General features: G+C 42.4%; 1 protein-coding gene across 5 annotated transcripts; it reads right to left on the bottom strand.

The window, feature by feature from the left end:
* Positions 1–666: 666 nt before the first annotated feature.
* Positions 667–21,157, bottom strand: LOC311268114 (calpain-15-like). 5 transcript variants are annotated; one of them, XM_084371499.1, is made up of 14 exons: positions 20,996–21,157; positions 19,369–19,508; positions 17,224–17,408; positions 11,246–12,323; positions 9,992–10,200; positions 9,353–9,536; positions 7,826–8,049; positions 7,629–7,754; positions 7,046–7,198; positions 6,688–6,849; positions 5,875–6,095; positions 3,612–3,757; positions 2,785–2,963; positions 667–2,692 (listed from the first exon to the last, which is right to left on the bottom strand). In XM_084371499.1, exons 3-14 carry the CDS (start codon positions 17,379–17,381, stop codon positions 2,515–2,517), a joined length of 3,018 nt encoding a protein of 1,005 aa, XP_084227625.1. In that variant the 5' UTR covers positions 17,382–17,408; positions 19,369–19,508; positions 20,996–21,157; the 3' UTR covers positions 667–2,514. The 5 variants fall into 5 exon arrangements, with proteins under 5 accessions (XP_084227625.1, XP_084227626.1, XP_084227628.1 ...); XM_084371500.1 differs by having other exon boundaries at positions 21,069–21,152; XM_084371502.1 differs by lacking the exon at positions 20,996–21,157 and adding an exon at positions 20,423–20,979.
* Positions 21,158–21,473: the final 316 nt, after the last annotated feature.

Here is a 21,473-nt window from a genome sequence, read left to right as displayed (position 1 = left end):
TACAGTAATGTTATAAAAATGTAAATTGTGTATAAAAAATATATTCACAATAAAAATATCCAAATGATATAAACACATTACATTTATATTTCATTCTGTTCATTACTTTAATATTAAACATCTCTTCTATACAAATTCAACATAACAAAAAAATATCGTGTCAAATTTGTATTTTTAATATTTTATTTTATTGATTTTACATTTTCCCAAATCTTTAGATATTAAAAAACAAATGTAATGTTTTACAACTCTGAAGCACAAATAATCATTTGAACGTTGTTTACATTCAGTTACTTAATATATTGTGTAAAAACTAATCGTAATATGAAAATTGAGTGTCAAAATGTAATTTGATGAATTCTTAAAATCATAATTTCATATAAATAATGTTTAAATGTATTTATTTAAATTCATATTCTTGTTTCTTTGTATACCATCATGTCAACTGTTTCATGTTGACCTCATGTCTGCACTGTTTGTATCTTTGACTGTTTTCTCAATAAAGATAAAAAACAACAATAGTTAAGCTTTGGTTTATGGAAAAATCTAACAGAGCAGTTTAGTTGTAAAGTAACTTAATGAATAAATAAAACGGAATAATCACCAGAAAATACATCAAAATTCAGTTTTATCCCCTCAGATATAAGGACATCGATCAGCCAAAGATAAAGAGTTACATGTTTTAATCGACGAAGCATCATTTCAAACATTTGCATAGTTTACATGTCTTCTCTAACAATACGATGAACCCATCATAAAGTTCATAAAGTGCTAATGCCGTCACACAGCGAGTCTCCACGCTAAAACTAAAACTTTATTTAAACACCCTACACGTGTCACTGTGAAGACCGCAGAGTACTGAGGAGGAGAAACACACAGCGGGTTTGTTGGCAGCCACTTCAGACACGACTAACTAATAACTTCTAATAATCTATCACCAGTGCAATTAAGACGGTTTGGACCTGAAGACCAGCCTGTGACCTGAAATGTGTTTGGAAAATATAAAGTGCTTCATGTGTTCACTTCTAATGTCTTTGTGGAGGAATGTGCAACTTGTGTCTGTGGACCGGACGTCGGCTCGAGGCAGAGCCGCTCTGACGACGTTAATAATCTCACTTTTTGGCTCAAAACCCTCATTTTCCGACTGTGGACGATTATAAACATCTGATTGAGTCTCTTTCAGGGATTTTACTGGATCTGTGAGTTACATTTGTGATCTATTTTACTTTTCTAATCCAGTGATTTATAAAATACTCAACAAATAATGAGTCAGGTCGCTCATTATTCAAGTTAAAACAAATAAAATATGAAGTGAGGAGCTAGACAGTCAAGAAAATGTCTGTGACGTCTGTCATGTGGAAATGAGCTTTGACTTTAGATGTTGGTTTTGCACAGAGAGAGGTGACCGAGCTCCTCACCCCACCTCTAAGGCTGAGCCTGTATCGTTCAGCATTTTGTATCCGCGACCTCGCTCTTTCGGTCACTGCCCACAGCTCGTGGCCATCGGTGGGGCGCCGGTTGGGGGACTGCCCCCCCCAACCGGAGGGGGCAGTCCACCATTTTCTGGAAGAGAACCAAGGCCTCAGACGTAGAGGTGCCGACCTTCATCTCGACTGCAAACCCCCCCAGCGCCTGCTGGAGGTCACGGCCCAAGAAGCAAACAAAACCACGTCTTCTGCAAAGAGCAATTTTGAGTTTCCCAAACCGGACACTTTCCTCCCAACGCCACTCCAAAAGCTTCTGTTCAGCATGTTCAGGTCTTTTTTTTTTTTTTTTTGCCGTCAAAATTAAACATTTAATGAAAATTTCTGCAACAATGTTGATAAAATTAGGTGGAAATATAACTTTTTATGAATAATAGTTTTGGAGGTATCAAACACAGAAAAAGTAGATAAACTACATTTTGTAACGTAGTTGTGGCTGTGACGACTGTTATTGCTGTAATATTGCTTTTATGATCATGTGTTTTGTTTCACTTTAAAATATATTGAAACAATAACTAACAACAGTCTGGATAATTCACTAGGGCTGCAACTAACCATCACTTTCATAATCCATTAATCTGAGGATTATTTCCAAGATTAATCAATTTAAAAATGTCAGAAAATACTGAAAAGCGTTTCTCAAAGTCCGAGGTGACGTCTTTAAATGATCTGTGTGTCAGTCCAACCCAAAGATATTCAGTTAATATGATATAAAACAGAGAAAAACAGGAAATGATAATTGGTGATAATGGTGATTTACATTTTTGGGTGAACTGTTCCTTTAAAAAGCCCACATAGATTCAACTGAACCATGAGATTATTTCTGTCTCAGAGGAGCTCCGACTCTCTAACAGCGCTCAGCCTGCTCACTAAAGTGATCGTCTCTTTGCAAAACAGTCCAACATTTATAGGAAGTTTTCCATCGAAGCAACAGTCAGATGAGACGAACACGTGTGACTCCTACAGTGAAGCTGCCTCCATGTTGTGATCTCACGTGCAGCGTATGGACAGATCTGTTGTCTGGCAGCGGTCAGAGCGGTCGAGGCTGATGCAGACCTGCTGTCTCGGGGCTCAGAGCGGGGCTGTGTGTTGCCTTCGAGGGACTCCAGTTTCCCAGAGAAGCCTGGACGGCTTTACGATGAGCCAGCCTGTGAGTGATGGAGAATCCAGCGTTTCCCTCCAGCTGAGACAAAACCACAAGCACCTGTCTGAGAGACAAATAAAGACCGTAATGAATTGTTTGTCATCAGTAACTTTCTCTCAGCCTGATCGAGGAGCGGCGACGTGTGCTGCAGTGAACCTGTGCAGAGGAGGGATGCTGTCGATGGCTTTGAGGCTGCTGCGTGTCGACACCACGTTGAAGCTGTCGCTGCAGTCACACGACACGTGGAGGTGATGTTTGGGGTGTCTGTTCTCCACCATGACGATGAGCCCCGCCCAGCCGTGGGTCAGGTAGTAACACGTCATCCCCTCGCGACCCTGAAAGAACGACGAGGAAGGATTCAGATACTTTACTGCAGTACAAGGACTAATACCACACTGTGAAAATACTCCACTACAAGTAAAAGTACTTAGCTTAGTTTCAAAAGTAAAAGGCGTCTTTATGCAAACTCTGTTAGACTTTAATCGTCTTGTTCTCTACAACAATCCTTCTTGTGCCAGAGACCGCTGAGAAATCCCAGTAACATAAGAATAAAAACAAAAACACAATAAAAGTAATACAGAAAAAGTGTAACAGGAGTAAATACTAACATCAGTGCCAAACAGAAGAACAATGAAAATAAGATACATTTAGAAAAATAAGTAAACTAGAATAAAACGAAAATAAAAAAGGGAGAAGACAAAATGACATTAAGAAGTAGTGAAAGGTAATAAAAGATATTAATTACATTTATTTTTATCTAATCCTGAGCAGAGAAACATTATTTTCCTGATGACACGCATCCATTATTTATAATTAATAAATAAACAAAGAGTAAACCAATACAAAATGGCTCTTGTGATGCGTTCAGGAGCTCCTCGTCAACACTTTTACCAGCAGGATTTTAAAACAGCATCGAAAGCTGTGAATAACTGTTGCAAACTCAAACATGTAAATACTAATTTTCCAAATGAACGCAGCGTTACCTCGTGTCTCTCTCCTTTAGTTTCTGTCAGCTGGATGATGGCGTCGGCGATGGTGGTGTTGGAGGCCGTTACCTGCTCCACCATCACCAGTCGGGAGCTGTAGACGGCCAGCATGTAACCAGGAACCTCCGACCTGCTGCAGCTCGCTGAGAGGACACAGAGGCGGAAAATCAAATCCAATTAAAGCTGCAAGCAGCGATGAACGGGCCCTCGCCCCCCCACGTACGTCGGGCCGCGGCGCCGTCGGAGGGCAGACGCAGAGGGCGAGTCTGTCCACTATGTGGCCCGAGAGCTCACCCATCAATTATATGTCATGTTGTAATGTATGATTTGGAGAAAACAGCCTGTGAATGTCATGTAAACTGGATGATGTTTGTCGTCACAGCACATAGCTGAGCGAAAGATAGCGCCTCAGTGAGCTTCTGTCAGAAATGCATGTGTGTGTGATGTGTGAGAGAAAGTGTGTGTGTGTGTGTGTGTGTCTTTTGGTTCACTTCTGTTTTGTTGTGCTTGCTTTTATTGTGTGAAGCTCTTTGTGCTACATTGTATTTGTATTAAATGTGCGATATAAATGACGTCTGATTGATTGATATCAGGCTGACCCACAACACAACGTAGCCACCTAGTGGACAGTTTGTGTCCAACACACACCACACATTGACGTGGCTCTTACAGTGGCCAAGCATTGAAAGTTCAGACTGTCATGCCCACCAGGAATAACGTAGGCGAAAGCTTTTTACAACTCTTCATCATCAAGGTATGAGGATGAGTCTCAGTGACTGTGAAGTCTGTGGCGTTAAATCTGTAGGGCAAGTTAATTAAAGTACGAGCCATGGAAATGGGTGGAAATGGCGGCAACATCTCAACTTTGAACCAAAATGGCAAACTTCCCGTTGGACTGAGGTTGTGGGTCCAAGAGGCTTTTTTATGCGTTTGGTCACGATACTTATGCGTGCCGAAATTCGTTAGTGTATGTGCATGTAGGAGGCGGGGCTTCAAGTTTGACAAAATGGCCGCTGTGAACCAAAATGGCCGACTTCCTGTTGGACTGAGGGTTTCGGTGCCGAGGGGTATTTTGTGCATCTGGTCATGATACATATGTATATCGGAGGCAAAAGCTTTTGACAAGGTGTCATCATCAAGGTCTGAAGATGATATTTAGTGAGTGTGAAGTCTGTGGCGTTAAATCTGTAGGACTAGTGAGATAAAGTACGAGGCGTAGAAATGAAAAAAAATTAATGGGAAAAGCCATAAGGGGGCGTTAGGGGGCGCTACTGAGCTATCGTGCTGCACATGAGGGCAGTTGTAGTGTCGAATTAACGTACTCGTGTAACGAGCTACGGGCCGAATTTGGTGACCCATGACTCATGCAGCCAGTGTAGTTACATGATCCCAACATGATTTTGAGTCAATTGATCACATGACCTGGAAGCTATTGAGCTAACATGCTAATATTTACATATAAAAATTAATAAAAAATTAATAAAAAATATGAAAAGATGTAAAATGTAAAAACAAGAGGTGTATCTCATGCAGCCAGTGTAGTTACATGATCCCAACATGATTTTGAGTCAATTGATCACATGACCTGGAAGCTATTGAGCTAAAATGCTAATATTTACATATAAAAATTAATAAAAATTGTTGTAAGGTTTTTGAATGTGTGACAAAGTGTGTGGGAGTTATTAGCCAAAATGCACTTTCCTTGATTATAGCGCCACCTACTGGTGGAAATTCACAACGATGACAGATTATAACATTTTTTGCCAGGTGTGACGTATGCTCCAAGTTTGGTGACTTTTGGGGTATGTTGCGGCCACCAAAAATGCGATCTTGGGGATGGAACAATAATAATAATAATCCGAGCAAATCCAATAGGGCCTCGCACAAGATTTGTGCTCGGGCCGCCGGGTTTATCAAACCGCTGAGCAGGTCAGCTGGTTCTGTTTTTATATCAAGATGGCAAAGATCTTTAAAAAGAGTTTTGTTTCAGGAGCTGCTCAACGGAAACTGAAGTGACAAACACATTTAGATTTATGGGAAACAGCAGTAAATAGGTTTGGAAATTGTGGTCTACAGAGATGTGGAGAGAGTGAAGCGGTCAGATGAGTCTTTCTTCACCTTATTCAACCGTATGGGCTCTAAAGAACAGGCCGAGGAATATTACTGAATGCATATTTTTGAAGTCTGTTTTAAATAAGAAATAAACATGTTTAAAAATCAGCATTAATCCGGACAAACAGCCTGATGCTGCAGCTCCTACCTGCCCCCTCCGTGGCGGCGGTGTGCCAGTGGTTGAAGGCGCAGCAGAGCACGGCGTACTCGCCGGGCTCCAGCATGACGTCGCAGCCCACGAACCTCCTCACCGAGCGGCGGCTGTGAGCCAGCAGGCGACCGAGCGCCAGAACACCTGAGCTGTCGAAGGAGACCCGAAACACCAACACACACAGATCCAACAGGTGGCTCTCTGCTGTGTCCCAGCGCCTGACGACACAGGAGGAGGAGAAACGTTGAGTTTATACATTCATCAGTCTGAAGTCATTTTGATCTCATATTTGCACTCTGGCTTTCTGACCGGCACTCTGTTTAGTTTGGATGTTACTACATGAGATAAATGTGACAACAAAAAGGGATTTATTGGTTTGCTGATGAGAGGTTGTGTTTTCAGATAATGTGACCCAACAGGAGCATAAAAAAGGAGAAAAGGATCAGGTCAGGTATCAAACCTTGGGGGACCCCACAGAAGACGGAGAAAACAAGACAAGTAACCTCGTGTTCAAACATTTTTGTTTAGTTTTCAATGCTAGAAAATGCACTTGTTCACAGCCGGATAGCTCCTGTGGCACACAATCAGTCCAAAATCGCAAATGTTCAAATCTTTCAAGGTTCTTGAGGCATAAATTCAATAAAATCTAAATTTCTAAACAAAGCGGGCAGCCCAAACTGACCAGTCACAGCTGTTGTGTCTCACTTGTGTTGGACAGAGCTCTGATGTAACTCAGCAGCTCGTCTATAAACGTCCCTTAACACTACAACATCATGTTGATTGCTCCGTGTTTGTCGGGCGTCGTCGTACCTGCTGCCCTGCTGAAACAACGCCAGCTCCATGGCCGTTCTCTCCAGAACCGTGATGGACACCACCGTCACCGGGACGTCGGCCCCTCGAGGGAAAACACCCGGCACTCGAACCTCCTGCCAGTCTGAATGAATCTTACAGATATCCACTGAGTCAAAGTACCTGCCAGGGTCAGACACACACTCACAGACATGTGTGAACAGAGAAACACACTTCTGCAACATGGACTGATGCTTAAATCTTTGTCGAATACATAAAAAGATTTTCATGAATTTCCTTATTTTATTGATGCATTAATACTTTAAATCAATCAGATTATACGAGGAAAAAAATGCAGCTTTGTTAACTCCTGATCTACCTGATGAAATCCCAGAAGTCCATCCAGAACAGGCCGTCCTCGGCTCTCTGGGCGCACAGCTCCCTCTTCAGGTGCGGAGGCCAGCTCGGCCAGTCGTCGGCCCAGGGTCCAGTCCAGGAGAAACGCCCCCACGGGTTCCTCAGCTGCAGTAATCTGAAGCAGGAAGCAGATGTTGGATACTGCATTATAACAATTAAATCTAAAAACACAGTATGTACAAGCTTTAAAAGGAAAACGGTGAATATTTTCCACTTATAGTTGAGAGGGTGATCTGGTTAGAGGTGAGGGAAAGAATCGATCATTTCTCCCTGGCAGATTCTGGAGTGGCAGATGCTCAAGTTTGGTCATCAGGAGAGAAAAAGTCAGATTGGGCAGCTCTGAATAGTTTGTGTTTTCTTCCTTAATGGAGAGAAGAGCCTCCTGGAGCATAATCCCTAAATCCCAACCTGCTGTGATTTCATTTCAAAAATACGACTGAACATGTTGCTCAGAAGTTTTACTGTGGATGATATATCACTTAATCTACCAGCACGTTTCCCAAGACAGTTCAAACTTCTTCATCAAACCAGAGTTTACTCCTCACCTGTGACCGTCGACGTCTCTCACATCCAGGACAGAGTAAGCGTGTCGTGGACGTAAACCCAGAGACTCGTACTCCGAGTCGTCCACCTTCATGTTACCTCCTCCGCAGGAAGCCCCCATCAGGAACCTGCGAGCACAGGACGAGTTGAAAGATTCATCGTTGAACTGATTAAATTTAGAAACTCTCCTGACGCTCACCCCGCTTCTTTGGAGCTCAGCATTCTGGCCCAGATCAGGTCCGTGTCGATGGGCTCTTCCTTGGGGTTTGTGGAGCTGACCTGGAGGGCCAGCGACTCGCAGGGGGCGCCGGTCAGCGTGGACAGGCCCTCGATAGCTCGGCCCGCCTGCAAGGCAAAGTATGAACCGTGGAGCTTGGCCAGAGCTTTTTCAATCAGAGCCACCCAGAGCTGCTTCCGCTGGGCCTGCAGAGGAAGATGTGAGAGAAGGATTAGAAGAATTTATAGTTGAGTAATTAACTCCTGGACCACAGCTTAAAAACCTGATGAGCAGAGGAACATCAGGCTATTAAGAGATTAACGGAAACAGAACTTATTTTTCAGGTATTTCATCCGACATCAGCTCCAGCCTGTGGCAAGAATACAGTCAGATTTTAGTTTCTTTAAACGCACAATCTGTAACTTTAGGTCTGTATTTTCAACAGTTTACTTATTTTCTAGTTTTACGGAGTGCTCTGTATCTCAGGTCCTATATATTTCTGCAGCATAGAGGTAAAAAAACCAAAATGTTTTTCACACCAGTCTTCCTTGTTGCAGAGACCCGACCGTTGCAGAAAGCTTCAGTAAATCCAGCACAATATAAATCTAAAATCGCTCAACATCAACCTCACCTTCTAAAACATCAAATTCAAAGTCTTTTCAAAGACCTCACAGGCCTAATTTCCTCATGGATCAAGGTTAATTACTGTTACGATGCTGAGACTTTTTTATAATGAGAACTAGCGGCTTTACAGAAGCTCTCACACAACTAATAAAAGAGAGAGAGGCTGTAACGTGCGGACACTTCTCAGCTGAGCTGCTGTGGGAGTCACAACAGACTGTGTGGTCCTCTGGCGCCTGTAACAGCACAGCAAAACAATATATTGTATAAGTTGAGGGATAGAGACTTATTCACGAGTTGAAGAGCAATGTGGCGGACCCTGCCACCTTTTTAGATTCAAAGTAAAATAGTATGAAATTGTGTTGTGCATTAAGGTCAGTTTGTTTATTCAGTCATTAAAACAAAGAATTCAGACACTTTCAAGGATCCAAGGACCTTTGGGAACCTGCTCTCACGTCTCCTCCAATTGTTTGCATGATCCTCCCTTAAATAAAAAAGCAGAAAGCAGTGAAAACTGACTCCAGCCTGGTTTGTCTGTTTGATAAATACGCAGGAGTTTGGAGCAGAATGCACCATCATGATTCATCTGAGCTGAAGAACAGAGTTAACGGTATTATAGGCCGAGTATCTCTGGATCACTGTGTCAGCAGCTCCACTCTCCACGCTGCATTTGTACAAACATATTGATCGCAATGGTAATTAAGTCTGTTTACTTAGTTCCTACATGTACTTGCAGTAGCTGTTTTAAAGCAAAAAGTCCCAGTTTGTGTGTGTGTGTGTGTGTGTGTTGAGGAAACCAGAAGCTAAAATACCCAGTATACATGAACATACACATACACACAAACACACAAACATACAGTACATTTGCGTGTTCAGAGCGTGTTTGACCTGAGAGAAGAGGAGGTGTCCGTTCTCGTCGCAGGGCAGCATGTCGTCCACCAGCACCGTGGTCCACGAGCCGTCTTTGCACAGACGCACCTGATAGGCTCCTTCTGCACACAGCGAGCGAGTCACCATCACCTTCTCCACCAGCTCGGGACGTTCAGCCAGGACAGCCAAGGCACTCAGGAACCTGCTCTCCAAAACAGTGTTTTAATACACCTGCGAACCATTTTAAATGACAGACGCTCCCCGGTGTCACAGTGAAATATCAAATATGTGCTCTGGGGACTTAAATTAAAATAAGTAAGAACTTTAATTTGAACTTTAGTGCAAAGAATGATGTGCACACATAAACAGGATAGCCTACAATATCAAGTGCAGCTGGTCTGTCACTGGCTCCCCACCCTGTCAAATATCAATGCCACAGCTCAGCGTTCTTTTCAAAATAAAAGCCCAAAGATGCCATAACAGCTGTTCGATATTTGATAATGTGAAACATATCGCATATGATGGCAAATGCTGTGATTGTTCAATGACATCTTATGTCAGCCCAAGCCTGTTGCAGAGCTGGTTTCAGTTTTAACTTTTGCTGATGTGCAGTGTGTTTGGATTCAGCAGTAACTGTGTGTGGCTGCGCTGGCTCACCAGCAGTTACCCAGAAGTCCCTGCAGGATGTCAGATGGGCGAGGCGTGCGGAAAACGGACCACTTCACCGCCCGCTCTCTCAGGTTGCAGCAGTTGATTTCTTGAGGACGGAGCCACTTTTTGACCCGATGTTGGACGCTGTCGTCCAGAGGGAAGCCCACAGACTTTGAACCAGGAGGGAAGCTGTCGTCCACAAACGTCACCGCGTTCTGGGAAAGATTCAGATTCAGACTCAGAGAACTTAATTTATTATTCATTCGCAGCTTAACCTGTCCGTACACCAAACTCGGTTTATGTCAGAGACAGCAGATCAACATATTATATATATATATATATATATATATATATATATATATATACACATACGAGCAGCAGCGGATCAAATACAATATTTTGTTGTAGTTTTTAAGTGTAAAAGAATGTAACAGTCATTTAATATGATTTCTGTCGGTATTTAGAGGGCCAATAGTGGCAGAAATGAAGGACTTAAGAGTAATGCTTGTTCTCCTGAGGGGGATAACATAACTCCGGCCTGAAGGCATAACAGTGAATTCACTGGACAGAACAAGGTCAGATTGGCTAAAGGATGAGTCCTTCAGCTTTCTGAAAGAGTAAATCAGAAACAGAAACAACAAAACCTCAAGCATGTTGTAGAAAAAGTAACGTAACTGACTTCATGACAAAATATAAGGAAAAGGCCATGTAGAAGTTTCCAGGCTTCAGCTCTGCTAAATATTCAGATTCACATGATAAAATGATAGAAAATGATTGATCTGATTTCCAGTCTGTCCTTTTCTTCTTCCTTTTCCCACTTCAGACGGGGGCTGTGCTAACACTTTTATCTTAGCAGCTACAGTGAAGACTTCAGGGTGTGAATAACGTCTCTTCAGGCGTGGATTACAGCAGACGAGCTGTATGGAGACATTTGATGTTTTTCTGGTTGCGTTTCTGTTTTAAGTCTCCAGCTACTTCAGCTGTTTAGCAGAATGCTACAACTGTGAACTCCAGAAATGTTTTGTGGACTACGAAACTTCACCTGACTTTATATCAGCATGGAGGGAGGAGATGATGTTCACATATATAATGACAGACGGCATTTATTTTCACATAAATAATAATCTGTATCTTTGCGTTGCTTTTGTCCAGATTGGCTTTCAATCTCAACTTTTTAGCCAAGTGGACAAGAAATCTCATGACTGCCCGTCAAAGATGACTTTGGTTTGAATGTGATCTCTGACGGAGTCGTACACAAACCTCTCTGCAGAAGCTGACGATGTTCTCCCACAGCTCTTTGGCCTCTCCTTCGTCACTCTGTCGCAGCGCCTCCACCAGCATGCTCTCCTTCCTCTTCGGGGACGCCGCTGGTTTCAGCTGCGTGACATGCTGCTGAGGCGTGTGGCAGGCCAGGCAGTGTTTGGCTTTGACCTTGTTGATGAGGGTGCATGCCGGACATGACCACTCCTCCGTCCTGTTGACGGGGACTGGAAACAGTGCAGCTGGTGAAGGTGACAGCGGTGATGTTTCTTCTTTAAGGATGCTGAGCCGTCTGTTGGGCAGGAGCTCAGGCTGGGCAGAGAGGTGTGAAACAGTGAGCGTCGACGGAGAAGGACTTAAGTTATGTGCCTGACTGAGGCAAACATCTGGAGGGGGCACCTCTCTGCGGCTGCAGGGGACAGGATTATTATGAGCTGAGGACGCCGCGCTGAGCACTGAGGAGCTCGTGTGTGGGTACGAAGCCTCCACCGGTAAACATTCCCCTCGTGTTGTTATAGAAAGAGACAGCGCCCCAGCTGCAGGTTCTGCTTTTGCTCCGGTCTGATTGCAGACATCAGGCAGGAGCAGGGCGTCTGCAGGGATCTGGGGGAGAGACAGTTTGCGTGGTCCGCCACAAGCTGAGCAGGACATGGAGGTAGGAGTGTTCTGCAGAGTGCAGCGCGAACATTCCCAAATCAGGCTGTTTTTATCTGCGTCTTCAGGCTGTTTTTTATTTTGCTGCTTGAACAGCTCAGTCGACGGCGGCCTCAGGGGACCGGAGCAGCTGCTGGAGCGCTGGGGCCGAGGCTGGTCCTCAGACGAGCCCTGGGTTCGGTCCAGTGCTCCGGTGTAGCTACACAGAGAGCAGGACAGTTTGTCAGGGGAGTTGGACAGCGTGCAGCGCGGGCAGGACCAGCGACCTTCCTCCCTGCTGGTTCCGGGCCACATCCAGCGGGGGTCGGTTCCTCGACGAGGAGCTTCACAGATGGAGCAGCGGGGGGCGCCGGCTGCGTTGAGGAAAGTGCAACAGCCACAAGCCCACTGACTCCTCTGCATGGGCATCGAACCAGAAGAGAAACTGGAGAGAAAACACCAAAGTTCAGAATCACAGTCCAGATTTTATATTTTACTGTATTATACATAACATCATACGCTCTATTATGATCGTCAAATCAAGTTTATTTCAGTACAAAGAGCGTTAAAAAACAACCAGGGTGCTGTACAATAAAATAAGATGAATATTGAGACGTGGTGAGAGCGAATAAAGCAGAAAGCAGATAAATAAGAAGAAGAACAGACAGAAAATATAATAACAGGAGTAAACAGTGAAACATGAGACCTGCAGGACACTCAGAAGCCTGAGACTTATGTGGTCTGATATATGATGTTCTCTAATGTATTTTGTGGTGGTGTATTATTCCTGTATAGCCTGTAAAATTCATTTTTTATTTAATTACTTATTTTTATTGATTTGATTGAAATAATTCTTGCCCGATGTCTGTGCTGCTATAACTTGGATTTAAGAACGATGAAGACATGAGTGATAACTGGTTCAATTAAGTATTTCATTTAAATTTATTCCAGTAAATAATTATTTTTATGATAATGATGGGTCTTGGAAGAGTTTTGCCATTCTCTGAAATAGTTTTTCAGAGAAAACTAAACCTTGAATGTGTCAAAAATATCTTTCAGTGATGATTAGTTTCAGTTTTGGGTATTTCCTGTGACGCTGGTGTGAATGTGTTAAAACTCTCTGATAATAACCACCACAAATATCTGCTATGCTGCTAATTAAAAGTTATGAAACTGTAAAATCCTGAGGGGAGAAAGGGAAGAAGAAGCTGGAGGATGAAGGAAAAATCCAAATATAAACGGGTGCATTAGCAGCTCTTGTGTTTCTATACCCTGCAGTGGCTGCGGGGAGGAAATTAAAATGCATGAATATGGAAATGATGTAAAAAGCTGCACTACAGCAACAAAATAAACTGTTCCTCAACTGGTCGTTTTATACAATATTTATGATTTCCACCTTCCCTGTGTATTACTGGAGCCGTTTCCCCACCAGTCAGATCAGTTTACAGTGTGTGCATTGTTCGGCTTTTTTGTAATCCACTGAATTTGCTTCAGAAACGCTGTCATACATCTGAGACTCGTGTTCCTCTCTGTGCTCAGAGGCCTCGACTGTAAAACAGACCCAGATTATCTGTGTGGTGGTATCCAGGGGGAAATTTAGACAGGAGGAGCCGGTGGGACATCTGTGTGGAAGCTGGCCCACATTTCTGAAGCTGCGCTCTAAGTGGCTTTGGCATCACTCCTGAAACCTCCAGCAGAGCGCCAACCTGGACGGGTTACTGCAGCGCAAACCGTCTGTGAGGTGCAGGTGTTTCTGTGACGCAGGACTTAATTACTGATGCAGAAATACAAACACACAAACTCCCGTTATAACTTACTAAAACTATTAGCGATTAATTATATTTTGTAAACAGGAAGTGGTCTCCAGACTGGAGGGTGCCTCAGTTTCATTTACTGAAGCTGGTTTTTAATTAATCTGTAATCAAATGGAAAAAGATTATAAAGCTCTGAAGCTGAACTGCTGTTCTGTATCAGAAGGTTAAAACGTTTGTGTCCACCAAGTTTCTCTTCCATAAGAAATTATTTTTGACAACTGTTTAAAAGGTAATGCTTCTAATGGAGAGACAATATGTAATCTGCATTAAAGTGTCTAAAAACGACTCGACCTTTGTTCTACATGTTGTTGAGTTGTGTTCTTAAATTATCCCAAATGTTTCCAACAATGTTCACACCAGATCCACAAGTTCACTCAGGGTGCGTTTCATTTGGTGGCCTGTCTCTACAGTATAGCTCCCACCAGAGGGTCAGAGAGTGAGGAAGGAAGGCCGACCCACGTCCAACAACCGGAAAACAACCCCACAAACACAGTCAGTCCTGTTAGTGAGAGACTTTCCTGCGCAGGAGATGAAGACGTGATGTCTGACTCATTACTTAATCACTAAAATTGTTGATTTTACAGATTTTGAAATGATACTTTAAAACCTCCTGCTTTCATGTCACTTCTGGTCCATTTTGATCTTTATGCATCGAACGAAATGTTAAGAGATCCGCCGACCCAAACTCCCTTTGCACGAGCGTTTCCAGACTCCTGCCGACAGTCCAATCACCAGGGATTTCCCTGGTAGCGTTACGTTTCCTGTCAGAGAGTAACTTGACTCCTGCAGGGACCGACTCTGATGGAGGCTGCGACAATGTGGCAGCAGACTGAATCTGCTCAGTGCATTAGACAGAGATACAGTAATTATTAATAAGTGGAGATTTGAACAAAACTCGGGAAGGCTGGGGTTTACTTCATATCGACTGATTCATAAGAAATTCATGAGCACATACTGGAGCCTAGGACGTCCACAGAAGTACAGAATATAAATGAAGCATCAACACCAGTCACATTTAAGGTGCAATGTGTGGCACAATGACATTAATAAATTATCATTATCACATTTTTACATGTAGAAACAACAAACAAACAAGACCAAACAAGATGGCTCCAAGAAACGCGCTGGGATCGTCTCAGAGATGTTTCATTGAGACATTCGGTGTCATAAATTTGTGATTATTTGAGTTCATACAACCATTAAAAAGTGATTAAAAATGTAACATGAGGTGTTAAAAGGGTTATTCTAAGCGCCGTATCGCAGGCAACTGAACTTGATCAAGAAACTGAAACAAGTCCAGTTGCCTACGATACAGAACTACCATGACCCGGATGACTGAGCACCTTCAACAAGGGTTATATTGATTTGTTTTTAAATGTCTAAAATGGAGCACCTTAACATGATGTGGTAGAGAAATGTAGTCTTCTTTATGGGAGGTTTGGTAAGGTTAAGGTTCATGGGATTATGTCATGGGTCAGTGGCATTATGGGTCAGAACCAACATGGCTGCTGAGGAAAGACAGCCCTGGGACTGTATGTCTTTTATTGTCCTTTAATTTTTACGAGAGAGAAAGCTCAAATAAAACTCACATCTGAACGATGGGTTGACGTCATTTCTCTGGACCGGTGTCGCTACATTTGTCACTAATACTGAGACGTATTTCTCTCCAGTGTCTGTTGGTGATTTCCATGGACAGACTGAGTCGGGGAGTTCATGGCTTGATGACCTCTGACTTTGGCAATAACGTAGCTACAGAGGCTTAACTGGACTGTGGCCTTCACCGGTTCTGTGACGAGTGTGCAGCAGTTTGGACGAGAAAACCTCCAGAAAAGTGACTGACTGGTGGCTGGGAGCAGGCTGCTATCCCCAGTGAAGGAACTGAAGTATCTCTGGGTTGTTTTTTATCAGCTGATGCAGTGTGAGATAAACAGACCAATTAGCACAGAGTTGGCAGTGAAGACAGAACTGAGCCTGAAGGCAAACGCTCTGAATTTAAACATCGAACGAGGCTCAAGTGCAGGAAGCTGAGCCCTGATTATGTGAAATCCTGATGTTGAAATCGTTCCCACGTGTCCCTCGGCTTTATGAATCAGAAACGAGACGAGGGAGAGTTTCTGAGATCAGTTGGAGGTCGAACTCAACATATAGACACTGACAAATCACCACACCTGATCTGACACATCTGACAAAAACATATCTGAAGACGTCCAGAGGAGCCGGAGTTAAAGCGTTTTAGACGTCATTCACTACTGATGTCCAAGTGACATCCTGACAGGGACAGGGAAGTTTAAACAGTATCATTTTTTTTGATGTATGACATCTATTCAACTTCGGACATCTGTAAACTTTCACTCCGGCTCTCCACTGGATGTCTTTTGCTCAGTGGTATATCAGCGTGTTGGTGCTGATGTTGCTTCAGGAGCATCACTGCAACTGCACACTCAGTTTTTTGTGATTTGGGAAAAAGTAATTCACACATGGCAGAAGTTAAGCTTTCTAAGACGTGGTTAACATTGTGAAAGGGTGAATTTAATCCCAAAACATCTCTTCCTAAACCTAACCAAACTGTAAAAGGAAAAAAAAAATGAAAGTTAAAAACAGACAAACAAACAAACCTCAGTCTCCTGGACCAAAGTCCTCTACTCTACCACCTTAACCACCACAAACTGTTCCCTTCACAGACTTTTTATGCTTTTTGTTCATTCAAAAAATCAATAATCGTCCTGAAGCGACAATAATTATGATGTTGTAGAAATAACACAAATAAACCATCTAGCACAAGCATGGTGAGCTGTTGCAAGTTAGCTTACAGCTAACGACTGTAGTGTTGGTACATTAAACACAGTGCAGAAGTCAAATGTGTCCAGACTTACATCTAATGCTTCTGAAGACCTTTCAAGATCATTTAAACCAAATGTGAGACTGATTTCTGGAAAAATCATCATTAAAAATCATCTTATTCAAGCATTGCAGTTAAGTTTAAAGCATGTGCTCCTGTGAATGTTAGGGTCACGTAGGAATATGATTATTAGAGTGACTCATGTTAATTTACATTTTGCCAACAAGTCAGTCCAAGTAAGGACGTTTAGGCTCAGTGGCAGGTTTAAATATTCAGAAAAACTATTTATTGTAACATTGTTGATAACATTAAAGGTTTTTAGACATTTTAAAGCAAAAATGTGACGCGTCATATCTTTACACTGTTATGTGATCAACGTTGTCCTTATTAGGCTCCAGGGAAAACTGCATTACACTGAAAAGATCAGATGCTTAATGAGGAGATGGTTTAAACCTCTGTCTAGTAACTTCACTGATAATGAGATCAGATGAGGCTCAGCAGGTGAGTAACTGATTGATCACTTTGCATTAATTAATCGGAGCAGCACACAGCAGCGTCTGGAAGAAAAGCATCAACCATCCCCGCTAACAGATTTCCTCTGAGAAACCCTGAAACATGTGATTCAGTCCGTGCTCTGCAGAGTCTCTGTCCCAAACACTGCTGTGATGTCTGCAGTCTGTCTCGTCTCTTACCTGCGCTCTCTGTGCCTGCCAGGTCTGGGAAGCTGCCGAGGGATGGAGGTGCTTTGGCTGCTCCTCAGACATCCCATGATGGGGGAGGGAGGCAGAGCTGCACCCCGGGGTGCATCACCCTCGGCCTCCTCAACAAGGGAGGAGGTGGACCCTCCCATGATGCTGCTGGCTCAGGTGGAGGGGACCTGAGGGAGGAGGCAGAAGGAGGGTGACTCATTGTTTCAATCATTTTTCCAACAAAATATTTTTCTCCAGCGTCTCAAACTACGAAGAAGTTTTGCTTTTGTTGTCACATAATATGAAACTGAATATCTTTGGGTTTTAGACTGTTGGTCAGATAAAACAAGCAGTTTGTATCAGTAATATTTATATTAGAAGTGTGCACACAAACAACTTCCTGTAGACAACAAGCGTAGCATCCGTCTTCTCTGTACCTGAATATCAGTTTGATATGAAACATGGCCGTCTTTTTTATTTGACAGCTGCTAGAATTTTTGTCAAATAACCACAAAATAGGGTTTAAACAAGTTTCATTAAAGGAACAGTTCACCCAAAACTAAAAATCCATAGTCAGGCATAAAGTCAGGCTCAGTCATCACCTCCTGATGATATAAAGTCAGGCTCAGTCATCGTCTCCTCCTGATGATATAAAGTCAGGCTCAGCCATCATCTCCTCCTGATGATATAAAGTCAGGCTCAGCCATCATCTCCTCCTGATGATATAAAGTCAGGTGAAGTCTCGTAGTCCACAGAACATTTCTGGAGCTTCACAGTAAAACAGAGGTGCAGCATTCTGCTGAACAACTGAAGCAGCTGGAGATGATTGAAACAGAAAAACAATAATCAGATGTCTCCATACAGCTCGCCTGCTGTAATCCAAGTCTTCAGAAGCCCCGAGATCACAAACTGATGTCAGAAGACGTGATGTACACCCTCGACGTGCGGTCAAGCTCGTGCACCCACTTCAGACGGGGTGAACGCTAACACATTTAGCTCAGCATCTTAATAAAGGGTGGAAACAACGTCGTTTCAGGTCAGTGTGTGATCACTAAAACTTAATTTTGATGTTCAACATTTAGTTGAGAGAGAACTTTCAATCTCAACTTTTAAGCCAAAGTGGGACAGAAGTCTCAACAATCTACAAACACATTATCTGCTGAGAAATATCGTCTGATCCAGTGGAAAGCTATAAAATGGACCCTGAGGTGAGACTGTTCTTCCAGCTGCTGTTTCCAAGGTCAAGAATTAACTTTCAGCCCAAAACCAATCAGTCTTCTGTACGTCTGGTTCGTAGTTTTAAATAAAGCCAAACTTAAATAACCAAACTATAACTTCCACCACTCAGTAATACTGGTAAATGATTTATTATCTATCATAACGTCACATTCACACCATAATAATACTTATTTCATACAATACTGAAAATCTATATCCTAAATCTTCATTTTAATAGTTTAACCTCACACAGACATCAAACTGATGACTTGTTTTATATTGATTAGTTTAAAACTGCATGATATTATCACGTAATCAGCACTGACAGGGACAAATCTGCCTCAGTGTCCTGCAAAGGAGCAGTATTCACAGCTGCATTAGAGAGTGACATTGCTGGTTTGACTCAGAGGGGACATACAGATATCATGTATTGCTTATTGTGGTATCTATCTGCTGGCTTCAGCTCCCTCTCTGCTCACAACACAGTTTTGTCCTTGAACAAGGACTTAAAATCTGTGTGATAACCTCGGGAGCTCCGGCTTCAGATGTCTCCGACACGACACACAGATCCGAAGAGACAAACTGTCTGCTCTCTGCTGAAAACCCACAACTTGTATCTTATAAAACCACAATCACGTCACACTGAATTTGTCCTTTCTTTGCCTGTTTTGTCTCTGAATGATAAAAATAACAATCAATACATCAAAAATCCAAATTTCAAGAGTAAAAACGGAGTAAATCCTCTTTGTGTGGTTTGCATGCAGGTGAATTCCTCTGTACCTCAATGCAGATGCATCCCTGCTGATACTGAAGTTCACATAGACTTTAGGTAACCTGGTGCACCTGCAGTACAGCTGGTGGCTGACTGAGAAACTGCAGAGCAGCGTGAGGATGAGAAGAAGCAGCAGCTCTGTGAGGACGCGGACTCACCGACTGCAGACCGGACACGCTGGAGGAGGCGAGGAGGGGATGGATGTTCCTGCCGGCGGTCTGAGGTCTCCATGCATCCTCTTTAATCTCAGCCCTCAGATGCACCGTCACCACGCTCCCCTCTCATCACCACCGTCAAGCTGCAGGCAATAAATCACACTTCCTGTCAAACTGTTCAGAATAAAACTTTCCTTGAGTAAAGCCAACTTCCTCACGTACAATGAAATAAAAGGTCTACTCTGTTGATGGCCTAAAATTATGGCATATAAATAAAACAATATATTAATCACACATAGCTTTGTATTTATCAGCCCTAAGAGGACAGTCTGATCTTATATAACCAGATACAATGTTAGTGTTAGAGAAGTGTTGAATTTTATTTTTACAATGTATGTGACAGAATAATTGTATTTGATTAACTTGTTTAAATGAAAATGAAGGTAAATGGTCGTGGTGACACTGTAAAAATGAAGTTCAACAAGTGGAAATACTATGGAGGAGCGAAACTGCCAAAACAAAAAATTAATAAATGGTTCAATAAATAAATCAATATGCCATTAAATGCACCAAAAATAACATTGACAATAAACAAAGGCCTTAATTTTCATAAATGACATAAATTGATAATTCAGCATTACTTCTTTAATAAAATTTAATATTTATACACTGTCACATTTTATTTTCTATCTTTTACATTAATTTATTCGTTTTAAAAATGTAATTATTTATATGTTCTTTATACATTTCTGATTCATTATGCAAATGACTTAAAACAGGAATATCAACTTATGTCACATTTTATAAAATTATCACCTCTTCATTTGTTTTTATTATTATTATTGGTGCATTTAATGGCATATTACTATCATTTTCAGTGCAAAATCATCAATGAGGTTTTTCAGCAGGCAGTAATGTGTGTTATTGATCTCACAGCAGCTCGTGTCAGACTATTGGTGCCGAAGTCGATTCAAAAATAATCCTCAGTCTTCTTCTCTGCATGCTCACACATCAGTTCCTCTTTTATTTTGAAGGGCACTTCCCTCTAACGTCTCACCGGGGCTAATGCTAATGTTGCTAACTTGCCGCTGTTCTCCTTCAGCTCGCCGCCGTGGAGGCTCTCTCATCTCCGGGGACATTTTCAGGACAGGACGGGACACCGGGCAGCAGCCGGGGCGAATCGACCTCTTATCCGGTCAAGATGAATATCTTCTTCCCTCATCAGGGCTCAGGAGGATGGACGCTGGATAATGACTCGTGTCTGTCCAGCTCCATCTCCCCACACCAAACTCCATTATAAATCTATCAGTAATTTGCCTGGCTCTCAGGCATGTGTACACCTTGTAAAGCATCAATTTAAGTGTTCTTATAAATCATTGCTGCTTTAATACACCAAGCAGCACTTTATCACCAGAACATATGACTACATTTATTGGTTTTGCCTCGGTTAATGGTTTCACAGACGTTTAACGCTGTTTAAATGGCTAGCTCTATGTGTCAGAACTTGCCCGGCAAAATAGCTGAAATAAAGTTAACATCTAGCAGTTAGCTTACAGGCTAAACCTGACCTAGCTAAGTTCATCAGATGAATCAGTGGATATTTGGTGTTAATTCGGCACCAGTGACTCACCAAAGTTGCTCATTTCTTTAAGTTGCGAACACTAACTTTACTTATAATGCTCCTCCTCTGCAGTTAAACCTACATTGTACTTTTATGTCCTGTTGCATGAATATTCACTGTAGTGTTTCTTTGTTTCTTTTGCCGCCATTTTCTGAAATTGTGATAACGGTCTGAAGGAGCGCGAATCGTCTTCAGGCTGATGTGACGTAGAGCGGTGAGGAGCCCAGCCAATCAGATGTGTTTGTCTGTTAAACGTCAGAAATGTAAAATGGCCGTCATCATAAAAAATAACAGCGATGCTTTTAAGCAGCCGGTCCCAGCCCTTTTTCCTCGTGACGCTTTTCTTAAAATCATATTCTTTATGGCTTTTTCTCTCCAAAAAGGACCGATTTTCCCATATTTATGACTTGTACGGTGAATATAAGTGTAATAAACAGGCAAAATCATGTAAAAACACTTGTATGATATGTGAAAACGTAAAGCAACG

This window comes from Pagrus pagrus (genome assembly GCF_965226575.1).
Source record: "Pagrus pagrus genome assembly, chromosome: 13".
NCBI lineage: Eukaryota > Metazoa > Chordata > Actinopteri > Spariformes > Sparidae > Pagrus > Pagrus pagrus.
The sequence above is the reverse complement of the archived record's forward strand: the minus strand, read 5'-3'. Positions and strand labels throughout refer to the sequence as shown.